The sequence below is a fragment of the Prionailurus viverrinus genome, chromosome D1 (assembly GCF_022837055.1).
Source record: "Prionailurus viverrinus isolate Anna chromosome D1, UM_Priviv_1.0, whole genome shotgun sequence".
In the NCBI taxonomy this organism is placed as follows: domain Eukaryota; kingdom Metazoa; phylum Chordata; class Mammalia; order Carnivora; family Felidae; genus Prionailurus; species Prionailurus viverrinus.
The window spans coordinates 105,306,249-105,328,863 of record NC_062570.1 but is presented as its reverse complement, the minus strand read 5'-3'; the positions used below and the strand labels follow the sequence as shown (position 1 = coordinate 105,328,863).

The window sequence follows — 22,615 nt, the reverse complement described above, 5'->3', positions numbered from 1 at the left end:
AAGACTGTTAGAACGCGCGGAGTCGGCGGGAAGTGGTCACCTTAATGGCCTTGAACCGCTGGACTTCGTGATGCAGGTTGTTGCAGCAATTGTTACAGTTGCAGTTGTGGCAAAAGTCCCCGCTGGCAAAGCAATCGCAGTACCTGTGAAGCAACAACACGGCGGCTCAGAGGCCGCGATCGCCATCGACAGCAGCGGGCACGGGAAAGGAGCCGGCGTGCCGCAGTCCACACGGCTGCCGCTTAGACGCCTCTGACGCCTTCCTGGTGAGAGCTACAAGCCGGGGCGATGCCCTCCAGCGGCCAAGAGGACGGAGAGAAACGAGTCACAGCCCCTCGTTTCGTAACGTAGGAGTCTGCAAAGCAAAACGGTTTCCCGGACGCCGTCAGCCGCCGCCCCGACCCCTGCCCGGGTGCCCGCCGGCGCCCCCCGCCCCCAGGAGCGGCCCCCGCTGGCGAGCAGGAGACACACGCATGTCACCCCCTGCTGTAACGGGAGGGCGTTCGTGGGTCCCCGCTCTGCAGAACAGCTTTGGTGGCGGAATCCCTCCCAGACCGCGGCCACTGCGTCCCGGGATTCCGGGAGTCATAAAGGCAACGGCCGGTGACGGGTGGCCGTGCTGACGACCTCGCAGAGCGGTCAGCGTGGCTGGGCCTGTGGCTCGCGCGCTGAGACGCCTTCCTCGCCTCGCGTGGGAATTCAGTGTCGAGGCTCGGACTCCCCCCGTCTTACCCACGACCGGCCCCCCGGGGAGGTTTCGCAAGTTCTCCTCCCGGACGGGTCCCACACCGCTCTCTCCCAAGAGCCCGAGGCACCGACAAGGGCTTCAAATCCGTCTGGCACACCAGCTCTGCTGCCAGGTCCCCACATTACCTGCTGCGGGTCATTTGTCGCCAGCGTCTCGAGTCATGGCGTCTCAGCTGCCGGTCTCAAGGGGTCACCCGGGGGAGCCGGGACAGCGTGTGGCCCTGCTTCCCGTCCAGTGCTGGGCGAGGCCGGGAGGGGCCTCTGTTGGACACCGCGGTGGCCGGATGTCCGTACCAGCCTCGCCGTTACGGAATTCATAAACATTATCCTTTTATCGCGTATGGTTTTAACTTTCTTAAATAATATTTTTAAATGCATGTCAAGCCAAGAGGAGAGTACAAGAGATCATCAGAGGTGAAATAAAGAAAGAAAATGCGGGGCGCCTGGTGGGGGGCTCAGTCGGGTCGGCGTCCGACTTCGGCTCAGGCCACGATCTCACAGTTCGTGAGTTCGAGCCCCAAGTCGGGCTCTGGGCTGACAGCTCAGAGCCCGGAGCCTGCTTCCCATTCTGTGTCTCCCTCTCTCTCTCTCTGCCCCTCCCCTGCTCACCTCTGTCTCTCTCTGTCTCGAAAATAAATTTAAAAAGAAAAGAAGAAGAAGAAGAAACTGCAAACTTGGTGGGGGGGGGGGGGGCATGGCTCTGTGGCTGCTAAGGGTTGTCCTGGGGCATCTGCTGGTCCCTGGTGACCCAGAGCCTGCTCATTCAGGAGACAGAAGACAAAATCCGGGCTACCAAAGGTGGGAGGTGCACCAGACACACACACACACACACACACACACACACACACACGCCCATACAAAGCACAGACCCTTAAAGGGCAGACTCCCCACAAATCATCTACTCCACTGGGACAGAGAGAAGAGGAGGAGGAGGCTGGAAAGCAGAGGAGAGAGGTACCGAGAACTGACTCAAGAGCACGCCAGCTCTGAAGACTGGGAAGCAGGGGGCCCAGACGCTGCTCTGGGGCGGGAGCGCAGGAGGGTGGGATGGGAAGAGAGCTGGTGGAAATGCTATTTCGGGGGGAGCGGGCCCCCAGGCTCCTGCCCCCTTCCAGCACCCTCCGCCCTCTCCATCACCGTGGCCAGAGACCGAAATTACTCTCTGGGGTACAACAAGTGAGGGCTGGGGGATCACAACGGATCAGAGGAGGAAAGGTGAACGTGGAGCCCCGTGGCCCCTAGGATCCTAGCACCACCCTGGAAAAGCCTTCTCCGAGGACCCCAGCCAGCCCAGAACGACATACAGGGAGGAAGGGTCCCGCAGTCTCCCAACAGACAGATGGCTTAGTCACACGGCCCGACGGTGCGGCCACAGTGAGCAGGTCCCCACTGATGCACGCCGAGTCCCCAGGCAGCTTACGCCTCGTTCTTCAGTGCGAGCAGTGTGACAGCCGGAGATGCGCACACATTTCAGGGAACATTTTGACCTGAAAGACAGGGGACTAAACGGAAACGGGGGGAGCGAGGGCATCAGCGGCTTTGGACGAATTAAGAAACAAGAAAACGATACTTAAAAAAAACCAGACTATGAAAATGATGTTCTGGAAAATAGAGAAGCAATCCCATGAGAGGATCACCTACCTTAACAGACGGCATGAGAACTAGAGCACCCACCAAAAAGGGGAAGCGAAGACACAGGCTGAGTTTTCTAGGTCCAAAATTTTCACAATTAGAGGTCCGGAAAGAGAAGAGTTTTACGAACCAAAGGGCAGATGGGTCCCTGGGTGGCTCAGTCAGTTAAGTGACCGACTCTTGATTTCAGCTCCGGTCACGATCTCACGGTTCATGGGATCGAGCCCCACCTCAGGCTCTGCGCTGACAGCGCGGAGCCTGCTTGGGATTCTCTCTCTCCCTCTCTCTCTGCCCCTCCCCCGCTCATGCACACGCACGTGCGCGCTCTCTCTCTCTCAAAATAAATAAATATGCCTTAAGAAAATAATGAAGGGCAGAAAATAATTTAGGAACATGTCTCAGAACTAAGGGGCACGTCTCTTCAGAGTAAAGGGACTGCCAGGTGGCCAGCGCAAGAGGTGAAAGAGACCCAAAGCAGGACTTCGTCACCTAGTTTCAGAGCACCGGGAACACAGACGGGATCCTACGAGGTTCTAGAAAGAGTAAAACGGATTTCATTCCAGCAGCAAGAACGAGAATGCTATCCAAACTTCAATGGCAACACCGGAAACTAGAAGAAAAGGTGGCAGCGCCTTCCAAATTCTGAAGAAAACCTGAAGTTCTGAACTAAAGTTGGAACTCCAACTCCAAAATAACCATCTAGGCCTTGAGGACAGGCTCTGACGGGTTTCGACATGGGACGATCTCTCTGCACCCTCTCAAAGGGCGCCCCGGAGGATGCGCTACGTCAAACGACACACTGAGTCAAAGGAGGACACAGAGGAAGCCCTGGGAGTGGCGGCAGAGGGGAGTCCAAGGTCAGAGCTGCGCATCAGGCCTGGAAGCCACACTGTCCATGGCGGGAAGACAGTTAAATACCCAGAGCGCCGTTTAAGGTTTACATTAGTGTCATGTACATAGAAAGCTGAGTACCAGGTATTAACTCAAGGGAAAAGATGAAGAAGGGCAGGAAAGAAAATTAATCAAGGTCCACAGAGAGTAGTGTTTTCCTAGCTGTGAAATACAAAGACTACTGATCTAACCACGGGCATCCGATGTCTGGGTGTGGGAAATGGTGGCGGGGAGCTGACAGGGTGGCAGGGCCACATCTTCCACATCTTCCATGGTACAGAAATGGTATCATTCCCAAGTTGAAAAGCCAAGCTTAGCAAAGCAGGTAGGTTACTTCCATTTATGGAGGCGAATATTAAAAGACTCTGTTAAGAGAGTCGAAAATTCCTGGAGGTCAGAAAATAAGGGACAATTGTCAGGGAGCTACCATTCTTCGTCACGAGCCTTGTAGAATTATTTGGCTCTTTAGACTCTACGTGTGTTGGGGCACCTGGCTGGTTTAGTCAGTGGAGCGTGCAACTCTTGATGTTGGGGTTGTGAGTTTGAGCCCCATGTTGGGTGTAGAGATTACTTAAAAATAAAATCTAAAAGAGATAAAAAATAAGGGCACCTGGGTGGCTCAGTTGGGTGAGCGTCTGACTCCTCATTTCAGCTCAGGCCATGATCTCACAGTTAGTGGGATGGGGCCCCAAGCTGGGCTCTGCTCTGACAGCATGGAGCCTGCTTGGGATTCTCTCTCTTCCTCTCTCTCTCTGCCCCTTCTCTGCTTCTGTGTGCTCTCTCTCTCTCTCTCTCTCAAAATAAACAAAAATTAAAAAAAGATAAAAATAAAAAAAAACTGTATGTACAATCTGAATAAAAATAACTAAATTCAAAGTGAAAAAGGATAAACTGAAAGATAAGAAATTAAGATCGAGGTGCATCATAAACAAAGAGACTAAAAATACAGAAAAAAAGGGGCACCTGGGTGGCTCAGTCAGTTGAGCGTCTGACTTAGGCTCGGGTCATGATCTCATAGCTCGTGAGTTCGAGCCCCGTGTCGGGCTCTGTGCTGACAGCTCAGAGCCTGAAGCCTGCTTCGGATTCTGTGCCTCCCTCTCTCTCTGCCCCAACCCACTCGCATTCTGTCTCTGTCTCTCTCAAAAATAAACATTAAAAAAAATTTTTTTTAATACAGAAAAAAGGTTATGAGGAACGGTGGATAGTTAGGCCAGAAAATGGCAGATTAGCATTACAGGATGAAGAGACTGTGTGCAGTGAGGACACATGTAAGTGTTCCAGAACTGTCAAAAGTTGTGGATCCACTGATTTCAGAACCTTAGCGAACCCCCCCCAAAAGACATACACAAAGAAAAAACAAAGACGAAAGGGAAATCTTAAAAGCCCCAGAGAGAAAAGACAGGTTACCTAGATTGACAGTGTACTTCTGTTAGAAATCATGGAAAACAGTAGAACGATATCTTCAAGGCTCTGAGAGGAAAACTGACAATCTAGAATTTTATACCCAGTCAAACTATGTTTACTCACCAAGGTCCAGACCAGGCACATTTCATCTCTTGTCCTACATACTTTGCTGGGTGGTTTGATCGACTAACTCTTGTCCCTCTGCTTTTTTTAACTTTAAGTTGAAGATTTTTAAATCTCTGTCCCCAAACCTGCTCTGTCTCCTACCCTAAAATCCCTTGTTTTCTTCTTCTGCCATCAGCATGAAAGGATTATCTAAATCTGCTGCTTGTTCTTCCTCGTCTCCCATTCACCCTTTGCCCTACTGCCCTCGGACCTTCTTCTCTGCCCCACTGGCTCTCAGAGGCAATCAACGACCTCCTCACTGGAGATGCAAAGACCCCTTTGCTGCACGTTTGCTTCAGGGGCTGTAACACTCCTATGTTCCGGAACCGCATTTCCAACTTCCTTTCAGACCTCCACCTCAGTGTCCAGCCTTAACTTGCAATCTTCTCCCACCGCTTCCTGCTCAAGCCGTGCTCCCTCTCTGCATCCGTGGTGCCGTCTACCACTAAAATAATCCTGAGTCCCTTCTGACAGTTACCTTTCTTTCTCTCTTTTCCCAAGGAGTTACCAAGTCTGCTGATTCCGGCTCAGAAATGTCTTTTTTTGTTTTTTTAATTTTATCTTTATACAAGTGAATCACATTCGTTGAACGAAAAGTGTGTCGGTATAAATAAACACAAAGAAAACAATTACAGTCACCCAGAATCCCACTCCCTAGAGATGATCATTCAGTGAACGTATTTCAGACTTTTTCTCTAAAACGAAACGTACCAAAATAAACATATGTTGTTTGATCACATGTTAAAGACAAACAAAAGCAAGATCATATTCTATACACTGCTTCAGTGTGCTTTTATTACTTACCAACATCAGGAATCACTATGACAACTTGCTTTTACTACTTATCAATATTATGAGTGTTTCCCATCTAAAAAGATTCATACACCATTGTAATGACCGAAAAGTGCCCCACTCTGTAGCAGCAGCATGATTTATTTAATCGTTCTCTTTTTACTGAACGTTTAGATCAATGTACAGATTTTGGAATATGAACAATACTCCAACAGTGGCACTGGCCCCCTTTCTGTTCCTAGAACCCTGTATCCCTCCCCTGTCTTGCCCCAGGGCCTTTTCACCTGCTGTCTCCTCTGCCTAGAGCACTCTTAGCCACCCGCTTTCAATCCACCTCCACCTCATTAACTCTCCTCATCCAAACACCCCTCCCTCAGGGAAGCGTCTCCGGCTTTCACACTTGGTCAACCCCGCCCACCCGCACACACCCATTACTTCTCCTTTGCCACATTTTCCGTGTTTCCACCCCGACCTTTATGGATACGATTATCTTATGCGCGTCCATCTCCCCCATCAGGCCGTGGGTGCCAAGAGGGCGGGGACCATGACTATGTTGTTCATGTTGGTCTTCCTCAGTCCTGAACCCACAGGCGTTCAAAAATATCTGTGGGATTGAATGAGTAAATGTACACGTCTGAAACGTCTCTTCAGTCTCTGGGTTTTTCCCTCATTGCTACCCTCCCTGCCTTAGTTCCGGTCTTCCTCACCTCTTCCACACTCTTGTGATAGCCTCTTAACTAATCTCACTTTCAACTCCCTCCACCTTGGCCGTTAGTGCTAATTTCCCGAAGTGGGTATCAGGCAAAAAGCAGCAAAGAAAAAGCTGTAATTCGAGACTACAAACTCAAGTGGTATTGTGCGTTCCTGGTGGGAATGTCAAACGGTACAGCCTCCGTGGAGAACCAGTATAGCAGTTCCTTAAAAAGCTAAAACACAGACTTAGTCTGCAATCCAGCAATTCAACTTCTGGCTATGTAGACCCAAAAGAATTGAAAGCTGAGACTCAAACAGATGCTGGTACACCACGGTCCACAGAGGCATTAATCACATTAGCCGAAAGGTGGAAACAACCCATATGTCCATTACCAGATGAGGGGCTAAACAGAATGTGGTCGATTCATTCAGTGGAATACTACTGAGCCTTAAAAAAGTAATGGAAGTTAGGGGCGCCTAGGTGGCTCGGTCGGTGAAGCATCCGACTCTGGCTCAGGTTACGATCTCATGGTTCCGGGGTTCGAGCCCCGCGTCGGGCTCTGGGCTGACGGCTCGGAGCCTGGAGCCTGCTTCCGATTCTGTGTCTCCTTCTCCCTCTCCGACCCTCCCCTACTCGCACTCTGTGTCTCTCTCTCTCTCTCTATCAAAAATCAACATCAAGAAACAAAATAATTAAGTTAATTTCACCCATGGGGTTTAAAAAAGAAAGGTAGACGGTATTTTTGTTTTCTTAAAAAATAGATTATTTGTTCGAGCCCCGCGTCGGGCTCTGGGCTGACGGCTTGGAGCCCGGAGCCTGCTTCCGATTCTGTGTCTCCCTCTCTCTCTGCCCCTCCCCCACTCATGCTCTGTCTCTTTGAAAAATAAACATTAAAAAAAATAAATAAATAAAAATATTTCAAGTGAGTGACACCAAAAGTGCCTCATACCAACTGTTGTAGGCACATTACAGCAGGTGCAGAGGGTTAATCTAAACCTTTAAAGCCATTTCCTAAAAAAAAGAACAAGAAAGAATGAAAATAAATAAGCAGTTAGGGGGCGCCTGGGTGGCTCAGTCAGTTAAGTGTCCAACTTCAGCTCAGGTCATGATCTCACAGCTCATGGGTTCAACCCCACCCCCCCCCACCCCCCCCCACTCCCCCCCCCCCCCACCCCCCTCGGGCTCTGTGCTAACAGCTCAGAGCCTGAAGCTTGCCTCAGGCTGACAAAATAGACAAATTCCTCATGGGAAAGATCGAGAAGGAGAAAGGGTACAAATAAATGATAGTAGAAATTAAAAGTAAAATATTAGAAAATTTACAAGATACATGCAGAGACAATTTTTTTTTAATGTTTATTTATTTTTGAGAGAGACAGAGTGTGAGCAGGGAAGGGGCAGAGAGAGAGGGAGACACAGAACCTGAAGCAGGCTGTGAGCACAGAGCCCGATGCAGGGGTCGAACCCACGAGCCGTGAGACCCGTGACCTGAGCCAAAGCCAGACGCTTAACCGACTGAGCCACCCAGGCGCCCTCCAGCCCAGATGGTTTTATAGGCGAAGTGCAATCAAACTTCAAAGAACAAATAAGTGCTACCTTACCCAGGCTTTCTCAGAGGCTTCACAGAAGAGGGTGGGGTGGGGGTAGGGAAGCCCGATAATGCATTTTGTCAGGCAATATAAAATGTTCACAAAAAAAGGTAAAATCAGTACCTTGTGATCAATTTGGGTTCACCCCCCAGCATACAAGGGTGGCTTAACATTAGAAAATTTATTGTAACAGATGATACTGTAAGATCAAAAGAAGACAACAATGATCATTGCCACAAATTCGGGGAAAAGCCTTTGATAAAAGTCACCGCTCGTTTACAAGAGGAGTAAAAAAGAAAGCGTGTTATGGACCAGGAAGAGGAGACCCCCCCCCCCCCCTTAGCCGGACACGGGTGTGGGGCAGAGAAGCAATGTTTCCACGGTAACCACTCCCCCCTTATTCTACAGCAACACCGATTCCGGCCGAGCACGTGGTTGGCTCCACTCAAGACGACGTTTCCCAGCTTCCTACCGAGCTTGGTCTGAGCACGTGATAGGTTCTGGCCAACGGAGCGTGAGTGGAAGTGATTTGGGCCATTTCTGGTTATGCCTTGAAAGGTGAGAAGTGTGCCTGCACCCTCCTTCGCCTCCCCCAGTGGCTGGAATGAAGGTGAAGGTGAGGGCGGGGGCAGCCGATAAGGGAGGCCAACACCCCAACGCTGACAGCTGCCGCACGAGCCCCGAAATGACTCAGGTGTACGTCTCAGGCACGCCTCGGGTATACGGCCTCAAAACCCTGCAGCAAATATCTTATTTAGGGCAAGCGATGTTGGAAATATTACTAGTAAAACCAGGAGCCAACTAGTAACCACTGCGGGCACTTGCTTTCATCGCGGTGGTAGAGACCCTCGCTAAGAGGATAAGGCAAGAAAAAGGAAAAGAGAATAAAGCTGAGGAAAGATGTCATGGTCATTATTTGCGGACAAGATGAGTGTTTAAATACAAAAGTGAAGGAAATCTACAGACGAATCCTTACAACTAAGAAGTGGGACCCACGCCTGGAGCAGGATCCAGACCCGCACACAGACACCAAACCCTGACAGCTGACGGGAAACCCCTGCAGATCGCTCGGGACTGTGTTAGGGCTTTGCAATAAATGGTGCTAGACAATTAATTGCACATATGGAGAAAAAAAACAAAAAAACGAAATCAGATCCCCTATCAATTCCAGGTGCATTAAGGTCCCGATGGGGAAAAGCGAACCTTTAAAACTTTAGGACGAACTCTAACAGCACAACTAAACTTGGGGTGGGGCCTCTGGGTGGCTCAGTCGGGTAAGCATCCAGCTTCGGCTCAGGTCACGATCTCGTGGTTTGTGAGTTCGAGCCCCACGACGGGCTCTGTGCCGACAGCTCGGAGCCTGGAGCCTGCTTCGGATTCTGTCTCCCTCTCTCTCTGCTCCTCCCCTGTTCACGCTCTGTCTCTCTCTCTCAAAAATAAATAAAAACATTAAAAAAAATGTTTTAAACTTGGGGTATGTCTGGACTTCTTGGACAAGAAGGCAGTAATAATAAAGACAAGTGACAATTTTGACCGCAGTAAACTTAAAACGCCTGTCCAGCAGCAGTCAGTGCTGACGTTAAACCACGTGTACCGAGTGCTCGGTGGACCTCAGACCTTACACGCTGTCCCCGTCTTCGTGAGAAGTACAACCGTCCGTGCCCCCCTCCGCAGGGTCAGAGCGCCGTCTGGGTTGAAAACCCCACGTGTTGGGTCAGGACAAATACCTCGGTGCCCAAGTGAACTCCCACTCCTGTTCTCGCCACTTATGTGGACCTGCCCGTCCATGCAAAATTGCTTTGCTCTCCAGAAAGGCCCGGACCGGTCTGCCCAAGTTGGCGGCAGCAAGAGAGCGGGGGAAGCGTCGTCCTCTCCGGTCTGAGGCTCCCCCGCTCGGCAGACTCGCTCGACCCAGACTTCAGGGTTCCGAGTCTCCGGTGGCAGAAAATCGGACTGGCGGCTGGTTGACGGATGGATGTGGATGGCGGTCGTTGGGAGGGCGCCTCGTTCCCAGGTGGTCACGCGTTGTTACCACCGCCACACGCGGTCTACGTGTTCTCACTCTAGGGACTTGTAGCGTCCCCCCTTCCGGAGTCGACTCTCGCTGTTGCCTAGGAAACCACATCCATTGCCCCCAGGTGAAGTGAGGTGGCCCCTCTTTCGTCCGTGAAACCCACTGAAGCAGCACCACCTGTTAAAGGCGCTGCTCTCGAGGTGCTTGGGGGCCGGCAAGACGGAAGCCTGTCAACGCTTTTGGGTAATCCTAAAACGCTTTTGGGTAATCCTACTCCGTGGCTTAGGGAAGGGGATGATACTGTTCAAGAAAATACCTGAGCTGCCCTGTGGTGTGTTCACTTCCCGGAGGCACCCTGTATCCTAGAATTGTGGAGTCTTAACATGTTTGAAAAAATCTAAGACAACATACGTTCTAAACTTATTCTTAACTCACTGGCCATCTGGACAAATTCGTTAAAACACTGGCATTAAATATGTGAAACCTTTTTAGGGGCGCCCGGGGGGCTCAGTCAGTGAAGCGTCCGACTTCGGCTCAGGTCACGATCTCACGGTTCATGGGTTCGAGCCCCGCGTCGGGCTCTGTGCTGACGGCTCGGAGCCTGGAGCCTGGCTTCGGATTCTGAGTCTCCCTCTCTCTCTGCCCCTCCCCTGCTCACGCTCTGTGTGTGCGTGTCTCTCTCTCTCTCAAAAATAAATGTTTAAAAAATAAACATAAATAACTGAACAAGCTTTTAAACCTTTTTAGATGCACAGCTGAGCTGGTAAGAAATTTAAGGAAACGAGGAAACCCCTCAGAGGCCAGAAAGTAAGAGACACAAAAATTCAGCGGGGCAAGCTGGAGCTGACAGCGTAGGGCGTCTGCCGAGCCCGACAGGCCAAGGCTTTGGTTTGAACTGTTACGAGGAGGGGCGAGGCGGGATGACCACGGCAGTGGCAAACACTTTAGGAGCACGTACAGTCCCCCAGCCGTTTCTCTAAGTGCTTTACGTATACGAACGCACAGCCCAGGGCACACCCAAGGCGGTGGGGGCCAGCTCCGAGAGCTACACAGCAGAGGAGCAAACACGAACTTTCTCTGAAGGAACGGCCCCTCCGGCCAACCTCCAAGAATCCCCACGGATACTGTCCCAGTGGGTATAATCCGGGATGCTTGAAAACCCACCAAATACACGAGGCAACAAACCAGGAGTGAAGAATCAAGAGAAGGAAGCACCAGCAGCAGACAAGCAAGGTCTCTATAAATATTAGGATTAGGAGTTCTTGCATAGGGATGAAGGAAGTATTTAATATTTTTAAACATAAGAGGAGGAAGCCAAAGCACCGGTCAGAAACACGAGACTGTACGAAACGATCCCCCGGGGTTGATCTTCTAGCCACAAAATTCTAGCTGATTTAGTTCATGAACCTGTTTAATCAGAGACAAAAGGCCATTTGAAAACCCAATATGGAGACTGCCGATCTGGGATTAAAATCTTGATTTAGTTTTGTTTTTGTTTTAATTTAGATTTGATTAGTGGATACTATAACTGCTCCCAACAAATCCCACCCGGCATCTCAGCACAACTTGAACTGCACCGAAGGATACTTAAACAGCCTTGTTTGGATTTGCTGATTCATTGAAACTGCCCCGGAAAGCACCCGTCCTCATAAAGCCCGACTGTGCTCGGGACACAGGAAGACAGGAAGAGACCCTCCTTGCTCTATGACGTCGTCGTCCAGAGGCCCAGAGTTCCACACTTAGGCCACTGTCTGCATCAAAAAATCCTGTCATCCAAGTGGCTTTCACAACCAGTGCTCTTATAAACTAATTACGCGGCAAAATCCATGCCTGAAATGCATTACAAAAAATATTTAAAAAGGCGTAGGTAGCAGCAACGGAAGAGTAAAAGGGAACTACTTAAAAAAAATCACGGAGCAGAACACGGAGCAGAACACGGAGCAGAGTGCCAGGTGTTCACTTCTGCTGGAAATAACGCCCCTTCCGGTGCCCATCACGCTCACATCCTCTATCCAAGGGCCCTGGCCTCTCAGCGCGGAGCTACCGAGGGAGCTAAACCCCCCACCCCCGGTCAGAGGGCGGGGGACCTGAAGCACGGCGTGCGGGCTGTGAGTCTCTTGCACACGGAGGAAGGCAGTGCCCACGTCCCCCGGGGACAGTGCCTCCTTTCTCTGGACAGCACAGGACACGCTCTGAACCTCCTTCTCCTTTGTTCCAGTGCTGACCACGCCCACTTGGGGCGGTGAGTTCTTTCTTTAACGCATCAGTCGCCCATCAGTCGGGAAAGCTGCTTCCAGGCGAGAAGCTACTTGTCTGGCCTTCCGTCGTGAGGTCATCAGTGAGTTAAACCCTTCTCGGAGCCTCGCCTGACCTCCAAGTCCTCAGGGGTCCCCTCACTCCGTCCCCGGTTGTCGTCTCCCCCTCGCTCCAGGCCCCACGGGCCATCTGGCCTCCCCGGTCCCCAAACAAGACTGCAGCCCGGCCTGCCACCCTGCCGGCCCTGTCCGCTCCACACGCCACCCCGTGTCCCCCACGCGTCCGCCGTCTCCGTCTGGGCAGGCCGTTGGGCTCGACGGCGTCACACGTCCCTCCCTCTCCTTCCTCCCCGCCCGGGGCCGCACGGCAGTGGTGGCCCCGCGTCCGCGGCGTTCAGACAGGTGTGTGACTCGCATCCGTGCACTAAACCCGCGGCACCTCAAACGCTTGCCCAGGGACGACCCTAGACCTCGGCACTGCCTTCTGGAGAATGAATTGCTCTTGTCAGCGAACCAGGTTTCTCGCTCTTGTGGACTTTTACCCCCACTCGTGCGCCCCCAAGTCACCGTCCCGTCAGTGACTTCAGCGGGAGCGCTGCAAGGGGAAATCACGCACGGACGGTGTCAGACACGCGGACGGGGGTGGTTGTCCCTCCAACGTGTCACTCAACCCTAAGGAGGCCATCAGGGCAGAGACCGGGCACAGGTGGGGGCAGGGCAGACACCACGAGCAGCGTGAACGCGTGGCAGGGCAGGAGAGGATGCCGGGGCCACGAGCTGCCACGAGCTGCCAGCCGCAGCGACGAGGTCCGCCTCCTGTGTCAGCCATGCTGTCCACCCCGGCCCACGGCTCTGTCGCGGGACCCGCCCCGCTGCCCCCCCGCCCCCCGCCCCCCGACCGAGGCTCCTGCGAGCTGGCCTCCCCCGGGGGGAAATTTTTCCGAGAAAATTCAATACTGAGTTAACCAGTTCCTCGAACCGGTAAAAACCAGGATGCGGAAATGTTACAGTTAACGCTCAGCAAGGGGGCCGCGGTCGGCACCAAGACCCGGGGAAGTTACAGGCGGGGTCCTTTCCTGCGCGTTGGTCCAGATAATCCCGAGACCCGACCCGGGCTTATGCGGGAAGCGCGACGTCCCTGTGGCTCTGGCCCACAGCGAGCGTGGGGACGCGGCCGTTGGGGCTCAGCTGGGCGTGCGCCCTGCGAGCCGTGAGGCACATCTGGACTCTGCTCCACTTACTGGCTTCTAAACAACCTTATTTCTATTTAATAATGAAGGATTTGTGATTACTTACAATTTCAGACACTGGGATTTGGTACAGTTACATGGCTTTTTAGACTTTGTGTCCCATGAACTAAGAGTTACTCTACAAAGATTAAAAAAGAAAATGTATTCAGATGGTTACTCTTTCAAAGGAGACTTAGCTAAGCATCTGGCGTTTTTGAACAGAAACTGAAAATCGCAACAGCAGACAGCTATCGGTCTCAGTCACTGGGGCCTGATCACAAACGGACTGGCCTGCCCATTCGCGGGACCGAGCCGGCCTGGCCGGTCCCAGCCCGCGAGGCCACCCATGCCGCTGGGGGTGTGGAGCGGGTCCCTCCCCGCGAAGACTTCGGGAGCTCCTTCCCTCGATCTGCTTAAACCCCGACTGTGTGGGGCCCCTCGCACCAAACATCTCCTTTCACTGTGTGCTTCCCAAAGCCTGAATCCCAACGGATGATATGAGCGAGACGACAGGAAAGCCATCATTTCCTATCGTCCCCGCGGTGTTGGGGCCGTCCGCAGTGTCACAGCAAGCGCGGGTGTGCCTGCCGTGTGGCTGCTAGGGACCTCCCTCCTGACTCTTCCAGGGATTAGCCCGGAGGCCGTCTGCAGGGGCGTCAGAGGCAAGGCTAACGTGTCCTGGCCGCCGCCAGCCGCGGGGGGCAGCTGTGGGTGCGCAAATCGCACATCGGGAGCGGTTCCCGAGCGCTGCCCCTGACGGTGCTGCCCCTGTTCCGGTGGCGTGAGCCGTTTCACCGCCACGGCGTGGACACCAGCACCTGCACAAGAACCCCGGCCGCGACGGGGCTGTCCCGGGTCGCGTGCGCTCCCCTCCCCGGGGCCGTGCGCTCCCCGCGATGGCGCGGGCAGGCTTCGCTTCTGCGTCCCCCCGGCTGCTCCGGTCTGGGGCTTCCCACAGGAACTACAGCAGGTGCTCGGCACAGCCAACGGTGGCCGACAGTCTCCTGCCACCACACGGCACGGGGACCACTCTGTGCCCTTCGCTCCGTGGCTACCGCACCCTGCCCACTCACACACTCAACTCCGGGAGTCAGGACAGGACTGAGGCCCGTCCCGGATCCCAGCGCGTGTGCCCTGGCCGGGGTCCCTCCTGCGCTGGCACGCTTCACCCGGCACCCCTTGGCCCCAGCAGCCTGCCTGTCTGGGCTTCTGTTTCGTGACACCCCTGCCCCACACTTGGTAGCCGGCTCTGGGGTGAGCTGCTAATTCGTACTTGCAGAGATCCTCCCACGTTTAATACAATGCGCCCAAACTGTGTCCTGAATGCCGTATTAACTCGTTACTCATCAAGTTTACTCTTCCCCTTTGCGGGCAGCACACTGGCCGACTTCTGTCCCCACGGGTGCCCAGAGGTGGCAGATCTGGCCGTACTACGCCCTGGCCTGTGCCCCCGGGATCGAACGGGGGCTGTTCCGAGGAGGGGGTGTGGACACCCACTCCGCTGCCCTTGCCCTCGGCCCTCTCGGACCTGCGCCCACAATGGGGCACAGCGTGGCCTCGCGGCGCCTGTCCGGAGGAACCGAAGTCGTTCCCTTTAAGAGAGGGGGTGGGGGCGCATGAGGACAGCCCAGGGGTGACCTGCCTTAGTTGTGGGAGGACAGAGTGCAGTTCGACAAACGTCCAGTATCAGGAAGATGCCACCGGGCGTTTCCTGAGAGACTGTCACGTGGTCGGAACTGTGATAAGAGCTTCAGGGAGCGCCAAAAACTACACGGCAGAACCTTGGTCTGCGAGCATAATTCCTTCCGGAAACATGCTTGGCATCCGAAGCACTCGTATATCAAAGCCAATTTCAAGAACCATTGGCTCCGATGTAATCATGTGACGTTCGGCATCACGTGTTACTCGTGTGGCAAGACGCCGCTTGTTTATCGAGCGAAGATTTATCGGAAGTGGTTGCTCGTCCTGCGGGACGCTCGCACAACAGGTTCCTCGCCAGCCACGGTTTTACCGTAAGAACTCATAGTGCCAGCCCTGGAGGAATCCAGCCAATAATTTCGAACATGAGATATCCACAACTGACAACTCGGAGGACAGAAGGTATCGTAGAATCGGCTGTCACACGATTCGATACCGACTGTAAAGGATATAAAATTCAGAAACGGTGGCTTAGTATAGATGGAAGAAGGTAACGCAAAACCAACGACTTTGGAAGGAGACAGAACTGGACCCCGTCGGTCACAGGGGTGTTTCGGCTGCAGTAGCCGCGGGAGCGAAGAGACCACGTCAGGGGTGAGCACAGAGCGCACGAGGCGCAGTCGTGCTGGGGACGGGAACTAAACTGGAAAATCCCATGGCTCCAAGAACACCTGTCTACGCTCTTCCGCCACGCTGCAAATAACCGAGTCGGGGGAGATCTGCACGACTCTGCCTCGGAAGAGCACGATAAATAAACTGCACCACCGCGACATGACCTCGTCTTTAAGAAAGAAGTTTTCAGAGAGACAGACTCATGAATGTTCTTTATTGTAACGCTCATGACGTTGCCCAAAATAGTAGCGTCTACGACGTATCCGAATTCGCCCGGACACCCGACCGATAACAAGATTACTAAAGCCATACGGGGGTGACGGGACATGAATTATTAAAGGGATATTTTTACTGATATGACAAGCTAGTTAATAAGTTAGCCAGTTCACCACCGCCCAACTGGAAGGAATGAGGACGGGGTGAGCTCGCCCTGGAGGACGGCTGGCCTGCCTCCACGTCATGTGCTGGGCGAGAGACCACACGGGGCCGACGCAGCTCCCCTTCCGATGTCTTCAGACCTTATTTGACCTCATTACCTTGCGGAAGTCAGAGAGGAAACTAATGAGCACCTAAGGGGGTGACGAGGCAGCGCAGCTCAGCCGTGGTTGGGAACTCGCACAGAGCCGCACAGCAGCAGCTTTCGGACCGCCCCGCTTACCACAAACGGCACAGTCCTGAGTACCGTCCAGATGCCACTTTCACCAACGGTACCGGAGGGTGGGGATACACATCACCAGGGCCGTTCAGTCGAGTGACATCGAATCAAGTCATTGTTGGCACCAACGAAACACAAACAGAAAGCCCGTGTGGTTCCCGGCACATCATTTGCAAGGGAAGAATATTTGTAGGACCCGCACAGGTCCTTCGAAATAGAGAAAGATACGTGACTGCTGGAGCAAACCTAGGAGAGCCTGGGCAGACGGTGGGGGACGGGCCGCACAGAGAGCTCCCTCCTTACTGCTCCCCCGGGAAAATGTGGGTCGGCCGAGTCACAGAGGAACCCCGGATGGCACCGGGACCCCAAGAGCACACTCCTGAAATAAATCCCCTCGATGGTGCCAGACACACCAAAGCACATCGTGAAGCAATACCATGGGCCAGATGCTCCCGGGGCCACAAGAAAGATAAAGGGAGTGTCTTCGGGATGGTGACGTCACAGGTCACGCCGTGTAACCACAGATGGGAGGCGTCGCCCAGGCGGCGGCTGCTTGTCCAGGGACGTGAAGACCCATGATGGTAGGTAGGACCAGTTTCGGTAACAGCGACCACACCCTCACGGATCCGTCACCAAGAGGGAAGCAAGGACAAGGACTCCACACAGCCGGACCTCATTAAGTTAACGCAAAGTCATCGACTGCCCCGTTACACCCCCTCCCCCGCCCCCTGGAAAGACCGGTTGCTAAAACCACAGCAGCAGCAGGGAACCATGGGAGCCACCGACACTGCCCAGCGACCGCGCGGAGGGGAAGGCATCGAGAAACCCAGAACCCCGCCAGGCGGTTCGCCTGGGCTGTCCCACCACATCCGGTCGTGCGCCCCAAACTCGCGGAGGCAGGAATACACTGATGTCCACAAGCAATTAAAGGGCCCGATGGATGGGGCGGAAAGGGGTGCCCCATCCAAGGTTAGCGCATGAACGCTACCTTGACACAGTTCCAGCCAGCTTGGTTAGTTTAATTGGTTACAATCAGAGGCATGACGTTAAAAGGGCAAGACGAGATCCCAGATTACGTGCAGCCCGTGCCCACGTGGAGACCATGTGCCTCGCGCCTGCCACTGAGTGGGGGCTGACCCAGCAGGGAGGCGGCGGCGGGCAGGGGCTGGTAAAGGGCTAAAGGCACACCAAGACCACCGCCAGGTGAGTGCCACACCATCACTTACGTTGATGACAGCCAAGAAGGAAATAGAGCCTCTCGGTTTAAACTGACGTGAACCCGAGACAGAGCTACGAACGGCAGCGAGCCTCTGAAACACTGGCACGGCCCAGCGGGCACCGCGGAAGCCTCTCCGGCCACAACACACCAGACACACGCGGCCACGTTGTTGCTGTCACCACTCAACGTACAACACAGTCTCGAGAGGTCAGGAAGGCTTACAGGCAAAGCTGATTTTGCGACTTACGATAAAATCACAAATGTACCCAAGAGCCTCTTAAACTCTGACATTAAAGAAAGCGACAATTGACTGCTTTTAATCCTTACCCAGCCAAAGATATTTTGGGTGGTCCTGGAAGGGTGGATCCCGAAGGGACAGTAGACCCGTTGACTATGGATGGTAAGGCTCCGTTATCGAGCTGTATAAAGTCAAAGGCAAGCGTATTTCGAATTAGTGCGTGTTTTAAAAGTTCCATCCCGCCAATCCCTAGGTACAGACAACAACGACTGGTGGTTACATTACGATCACTTTACAACGTCACCTATCACCTATCACCTATCACCACCACGACCCCACTGACACAGAGGGGGCTCCGGCCAAGGCTCCTCGGCAGCAGTCGGGGGGAGCCCAGCCCAGGTCTCCCACACCCCCTGCCCACAGTGTGCCCGGGAGGAAAAGGCCCTGCCTGTGCGGACCAGGGGGCGCTGGGATGGGGCACAGCCACGGCTGCCCGGGTCCTGCACCCCCACACAGGGGACAGCCATCGGCCGACTGGCCGGCGACACTGACACGGACAGCTTTTTCGTTTTTAGGACTGCGAAGTGTGAGATAAATTCAATTGCAAGCTTCCGTAAGCTGGAGCTGTTAATTGTGATTACATTCTTGGTATAACAAAAGAGATCTTGACATCCGAAGTCTTATCAACCATTAGTTTTTCATCTATAGAGTCAGTTTCAACAAATCCAGACACAACGTCACAGCCTCGCACCCTCCACGCCCTTTGCCTTCTCTGCTGTCTTTCACCCTTCTCTCTGTGCCTCCTTAGCGTGGCTCACAGAGGGTGTTCCGGGGGAAAGGAAAGGGTGGCAAAGTCAGCAGTGACCTCATTCTCTTCTCAGAAGCCCACGGAAAAGTCAAGTTCTGCACACATTTAGGTTTTGAGATGATTTGTATATATCACACCTCAAGAGCCTATCCTTGTCCCTTCCTCCCCTGACAACTTGCAATTAAAAATTAAGCTTTCGGGGCGCCTGGGTGGCACAGTCGGTTAAGCGTCCGACTTCAGCCAGGTCACGATCTCGCGGTCCGGGAGTTCGAGCCCCGCGTCAGGCTCTGGGCTGATGGCTCAGAGCCTGGAGCCTGTTTCCGATTCTGTGTCTCCCTCTCTCTCTGCCTCTCCCCCGTTCATGCTCTGTCTCTCTCTGTCCCAAAAATAAATAAACGTTGAAAAAAAAAAATTAAGCTTTCTATAAAAAGTACGGTCTGGTGGGGCGCCCAGCTGGCTCAGTCGGTGGAACATGTGACTCCTGATCTCGGGGTTGTGAGTTCGAGCCCCACCTTGGGTGTAGACTCCTTAAATAAATACAACTTAAAAAAAAAAAAGTACAATCTTAGAGAAGCAAATGCTTTATTCATTCTCGCTTTCTCTCTTTTGCCTCTTGTTAAACCGTGTGTCACCACTGGCTGTGGGGCTTGAAGACACTGAGAAGCCACCCCGGGTCCCACCTTCTTCAGCACAAAGCCCCATCCTCCGGGGAACCTACCCCAGAGCCCCTCTCTTCCACCTGGGGCTCTGCCCTCCTCGCTCGATTGCCAGGAGGGGAGTGCTCACAAGTTCCTGAAACTATCCCTTTCCTGTCACCCAGACACCTGTCAGGCCTATGTCCCCAGTGGCGGCCCAAAGTTTTGCATGCTTTCGGAGAAAGGACTTCCCGATTCTCAGGATCGAGGCAACTCTGTGCACAAACCAGGCACAACTTCTCTTCCCCCCTTTGCTTATTTAGTCCCAAAGCAAAGCACAGAAGAGGTAGCTTCAGTGCCCCACGGGGGGTAAATCTAGGGTGACTTTGTGCCAGAACCCGTGACCTTCGTCAGCGAAGGCTGGCCACCCGGGAGTGAGGGCGTGACCTTGCTAAACCGCAGATTCCGGGCCAGTGAGTCTGGGGCAGGGCCCGAGATCCTGCATTTCTGGCAAGTTCCCAAATGATGCCCAGGCTTCTGGCCCACGCAGCAAACTGAGTAGCGAAGCGCTTCAAAAAATATACAGAATCTGGGAGCGCCTGGCCGGCTCAGTCAGGGGAGCATGTGACTCTGGACCTTAGGTTGGTGGGTTCGAGCCCCGCGTTGCGGGTAGAGAGGCCTTCAAAACAAAATCCTTCAAAATATACACACGGACGTGGGGTTTCGCAGAGAAGCGGCAAATGTGTTGCTAAGATGATTGCCTCAAGGTCCACACCGGATAAGAAGTCAGGGCAGCCGACGCGGGGACTGCATCACGAGCCCTGCTCACGAGCCGACGCTGCTTCGGCTCCCCGGCCCCCCCCCCCCCCGGCCCCTACCCCTCCCTGGTCCTGTCCTTCCTTATCTCCGCGCCCCCCCCCCCCCCCGCCCCGGTCCCCTTCCGCTACCTTCTTTCTACCCACTCCAGCCCAGCTCCCCCACGGCCACCTCCTCCCTGTCTCTACAGCAGGACGACCCTGTGCTGTGATGTTCTGCTTTCCTGGAAAGTTCTCCCACGTGATAGTCACAGGGCTCACCCTCTCCTCTCTTTCAGGCTTTTGCTCGACTGTCACCTCGGTGGAGCCGAATGTGACCGCCCTCCTCCCCAGCGGACTTCCATTCCCCTATGCCCATCCTCCGCTCTCCTAGCATCCGTTATAAATCGTTACATTTGCCTGGTGTCTGTCTCCCACACTGAAATGTAAGCTGCAGGGGGCAGAGTCACACGCTTTTTCTTCCCTTTAATTTTTTTTTTTTTTTAACGTTCATTTAATCTTGAGACAGAGAGAGACAGAGCATGAACGGGCGAGGGTCAGAGAGAGGGAGACACAGAATCCGAAACAGGCTCCAGGCTCCGAGCGGTCAGCACAGAGCCCGACGCGGGGCTTGAACCCACCGACCGCGAGATCGTGACCTGAGCCAAAGTCGGACGCTCAACCAACTGAGCCCCCTCAGGTGCCCCCTAAAAGCACTTTAAACTTTAAAAAAGCATTTCCATTACACCAAGGAAGCCGAAGCACGTTCTATACCAAGTGGGCAGCATGTGCTGGTGGGTGGCTGGGCCACAAAGGACGAGTTCAACAAACGGGCAGGGCGACGGTCTAGAGGCCATAGCAAGGGCACGACAGCCCCCACGGTGGGCACAGAACTGTGTCTCAAACTCACTCCGCTCCCTCCCGACCCCCGGGGTCTGACCCAGCGGCGAAGGTACGGGGTACTTGGCAAAGGCAGAGGATAAATTCTATTTCCTGAGTAAGTCCAACCTCGACAATTGAAACGTTAGGAGAAAATAATGCCCAACTGTATTTTTTTTTTAATTTAAAACAGTGACTCACTTGTGTAACGAGATTTAATTTTGCTGGGACTGGCAAAAATCTTCCTACTAAAGTAGTCATTGGTTTAGGGACATCTGTAAGGAAGACAATTAAAATTAATTGGTAACATGCATTGTTTCTTTTCGTTTGCACATGGAAGAAAGTACAAACATGATCACGAATCACGGATGTATCGTGTGCAAAATCATTTAAACTTATCTTGATCCCATTTGTTTTTTTACTCTGTAAAACCTTTGGAGTCAATGTACTTTATTTTGTTTGCTAATCACACCCTTTTTCTTGGTCATAAAGCTACTTAAGCTCCCAAGGATAGTCGACTATATTCAACACACACACACACACACACACACACACACACACACACCTCTGTTGCCAGTGCCCAGGTTCCCAAACTGTGTGCCAAGGTGCCCTCAGGTACCACAGCCAACTCAGCAGGGAGTCTCAGCGTCGTCACACTTTCAGAGGAAGCACAGCGACATCTGTTGGACACCACGCGAACTACTTCCAATTTATGTGCATTCTCTTTTCAAATGGCTACTCTCTTGCTAGGATGTAAATACGTACAAGGCTATTTGGACCAAACTCTTTCACTACCTGCACTGATAGTATCTCTCTGGTCTAAGGGTGCTACGAAAAACACTCCCCAGGCGTTAAGAGCCCTGAAGATCTCTGTGTGCATGAGTCCATGTGGAAGAAGAAATGTGCCTTAGCGTCCTGAATCACTTGACCAACTGAACACATTTCTTGCTCCTGGCTTATGCGGCCTTTGAGTGACGTTATCTTGAGACTCTGGTAACAGGATGCACTGATTTTATGCGGGTATTTAATATGTGCATGGGGGTGGGGGGGGTTACGATTATGTGACAAGGAAGCAGATTTGGAGAACATTATATAAACCCTCTCCTTCTGTGGATCTAAGGGCATTAGGATTTTGTCATGTTCCAGAAGGACGGGAACGAGGAAAGCACCCCTCTCTGCCCGTGTAGAGGATCAGACGCCTCTCTGACCTACAGGGAATGGAGCCAGAAAATCCGTGGGCACGTAGCAAAGGGCTTCTAGAAGACAAAACCCCAAGCCCAATCCTGTATCGTTGAAAAGCAAACGTCTTGAAGGCGTTTTGTCTGTCCCTAAATAAAGACAGGATGGGATAGGAGTCATGATATTTCTTTTGGCCATGAACTCCAAAGTTCCACCGAAATGACATCTGTATTTATTCTTGATTTAAATTATTGGCAGGTGCATCACGGGGAACAGAGTCAACATATTGTATCAACTTTGTGCAGTAACAGATGTAATCAGACTTCTTGTGTTGATCAGTTCCCAGTGCATACAAATGTCAAATCACTACGTTATTCACATGAGACTAGCATAACATGGTGTGTTAATTACACTTCAACAACAACAAGAACAACACAAAAATAAATAAATCATTGGCAAGGTCAGTGAAACATCGGATAACAACATTCT

The 22,615-nt window shown here is 52.9% G+C and overlaps 1 protein-coding gene across 6 annotated transcripts in view; it reads right to left on the bottom strand.

The window, feature by feature from the left end:
- Positions 1 to 22,615, bottom strand: part of TESMIN (testis expressed metallothionein like protein) — a 35,495-nt gene that overhangs the window by 6,144 nt on the left and 6,736 nt on the right. For 4 of the 6 annotated variants that reach the window (XM_047823843.1, XM_047823844.1, XM_047823845.1 and 1 more), the window contains exons 5-8: positions 21,149 to 21,222; positions 17,921 to 18,012; positions 13,477 to 13,548; positions 41 to 143 (exon numbers count right to left, since the gene is read on the bottom strand). In XM_047823843.1, the coding sequence (XP_047679799.1) occupies positions 41 to 143; positions 13,477 to 13,548; positions 17,921 to 18,012; positions 21,149 to 21,222 (341 nt within the window). Of the gene's footprint in view, positions 1 to 40; positions 144 to 13,476; positions 13,549 to 17,916; positions 18,013 to 21,148; positions 21,223 to 22,615 lie in introns of those variants that run through there. The other 2 variants (XM_047823846.1, XM_047823847.1) reach the window with 2 other exon arrangements.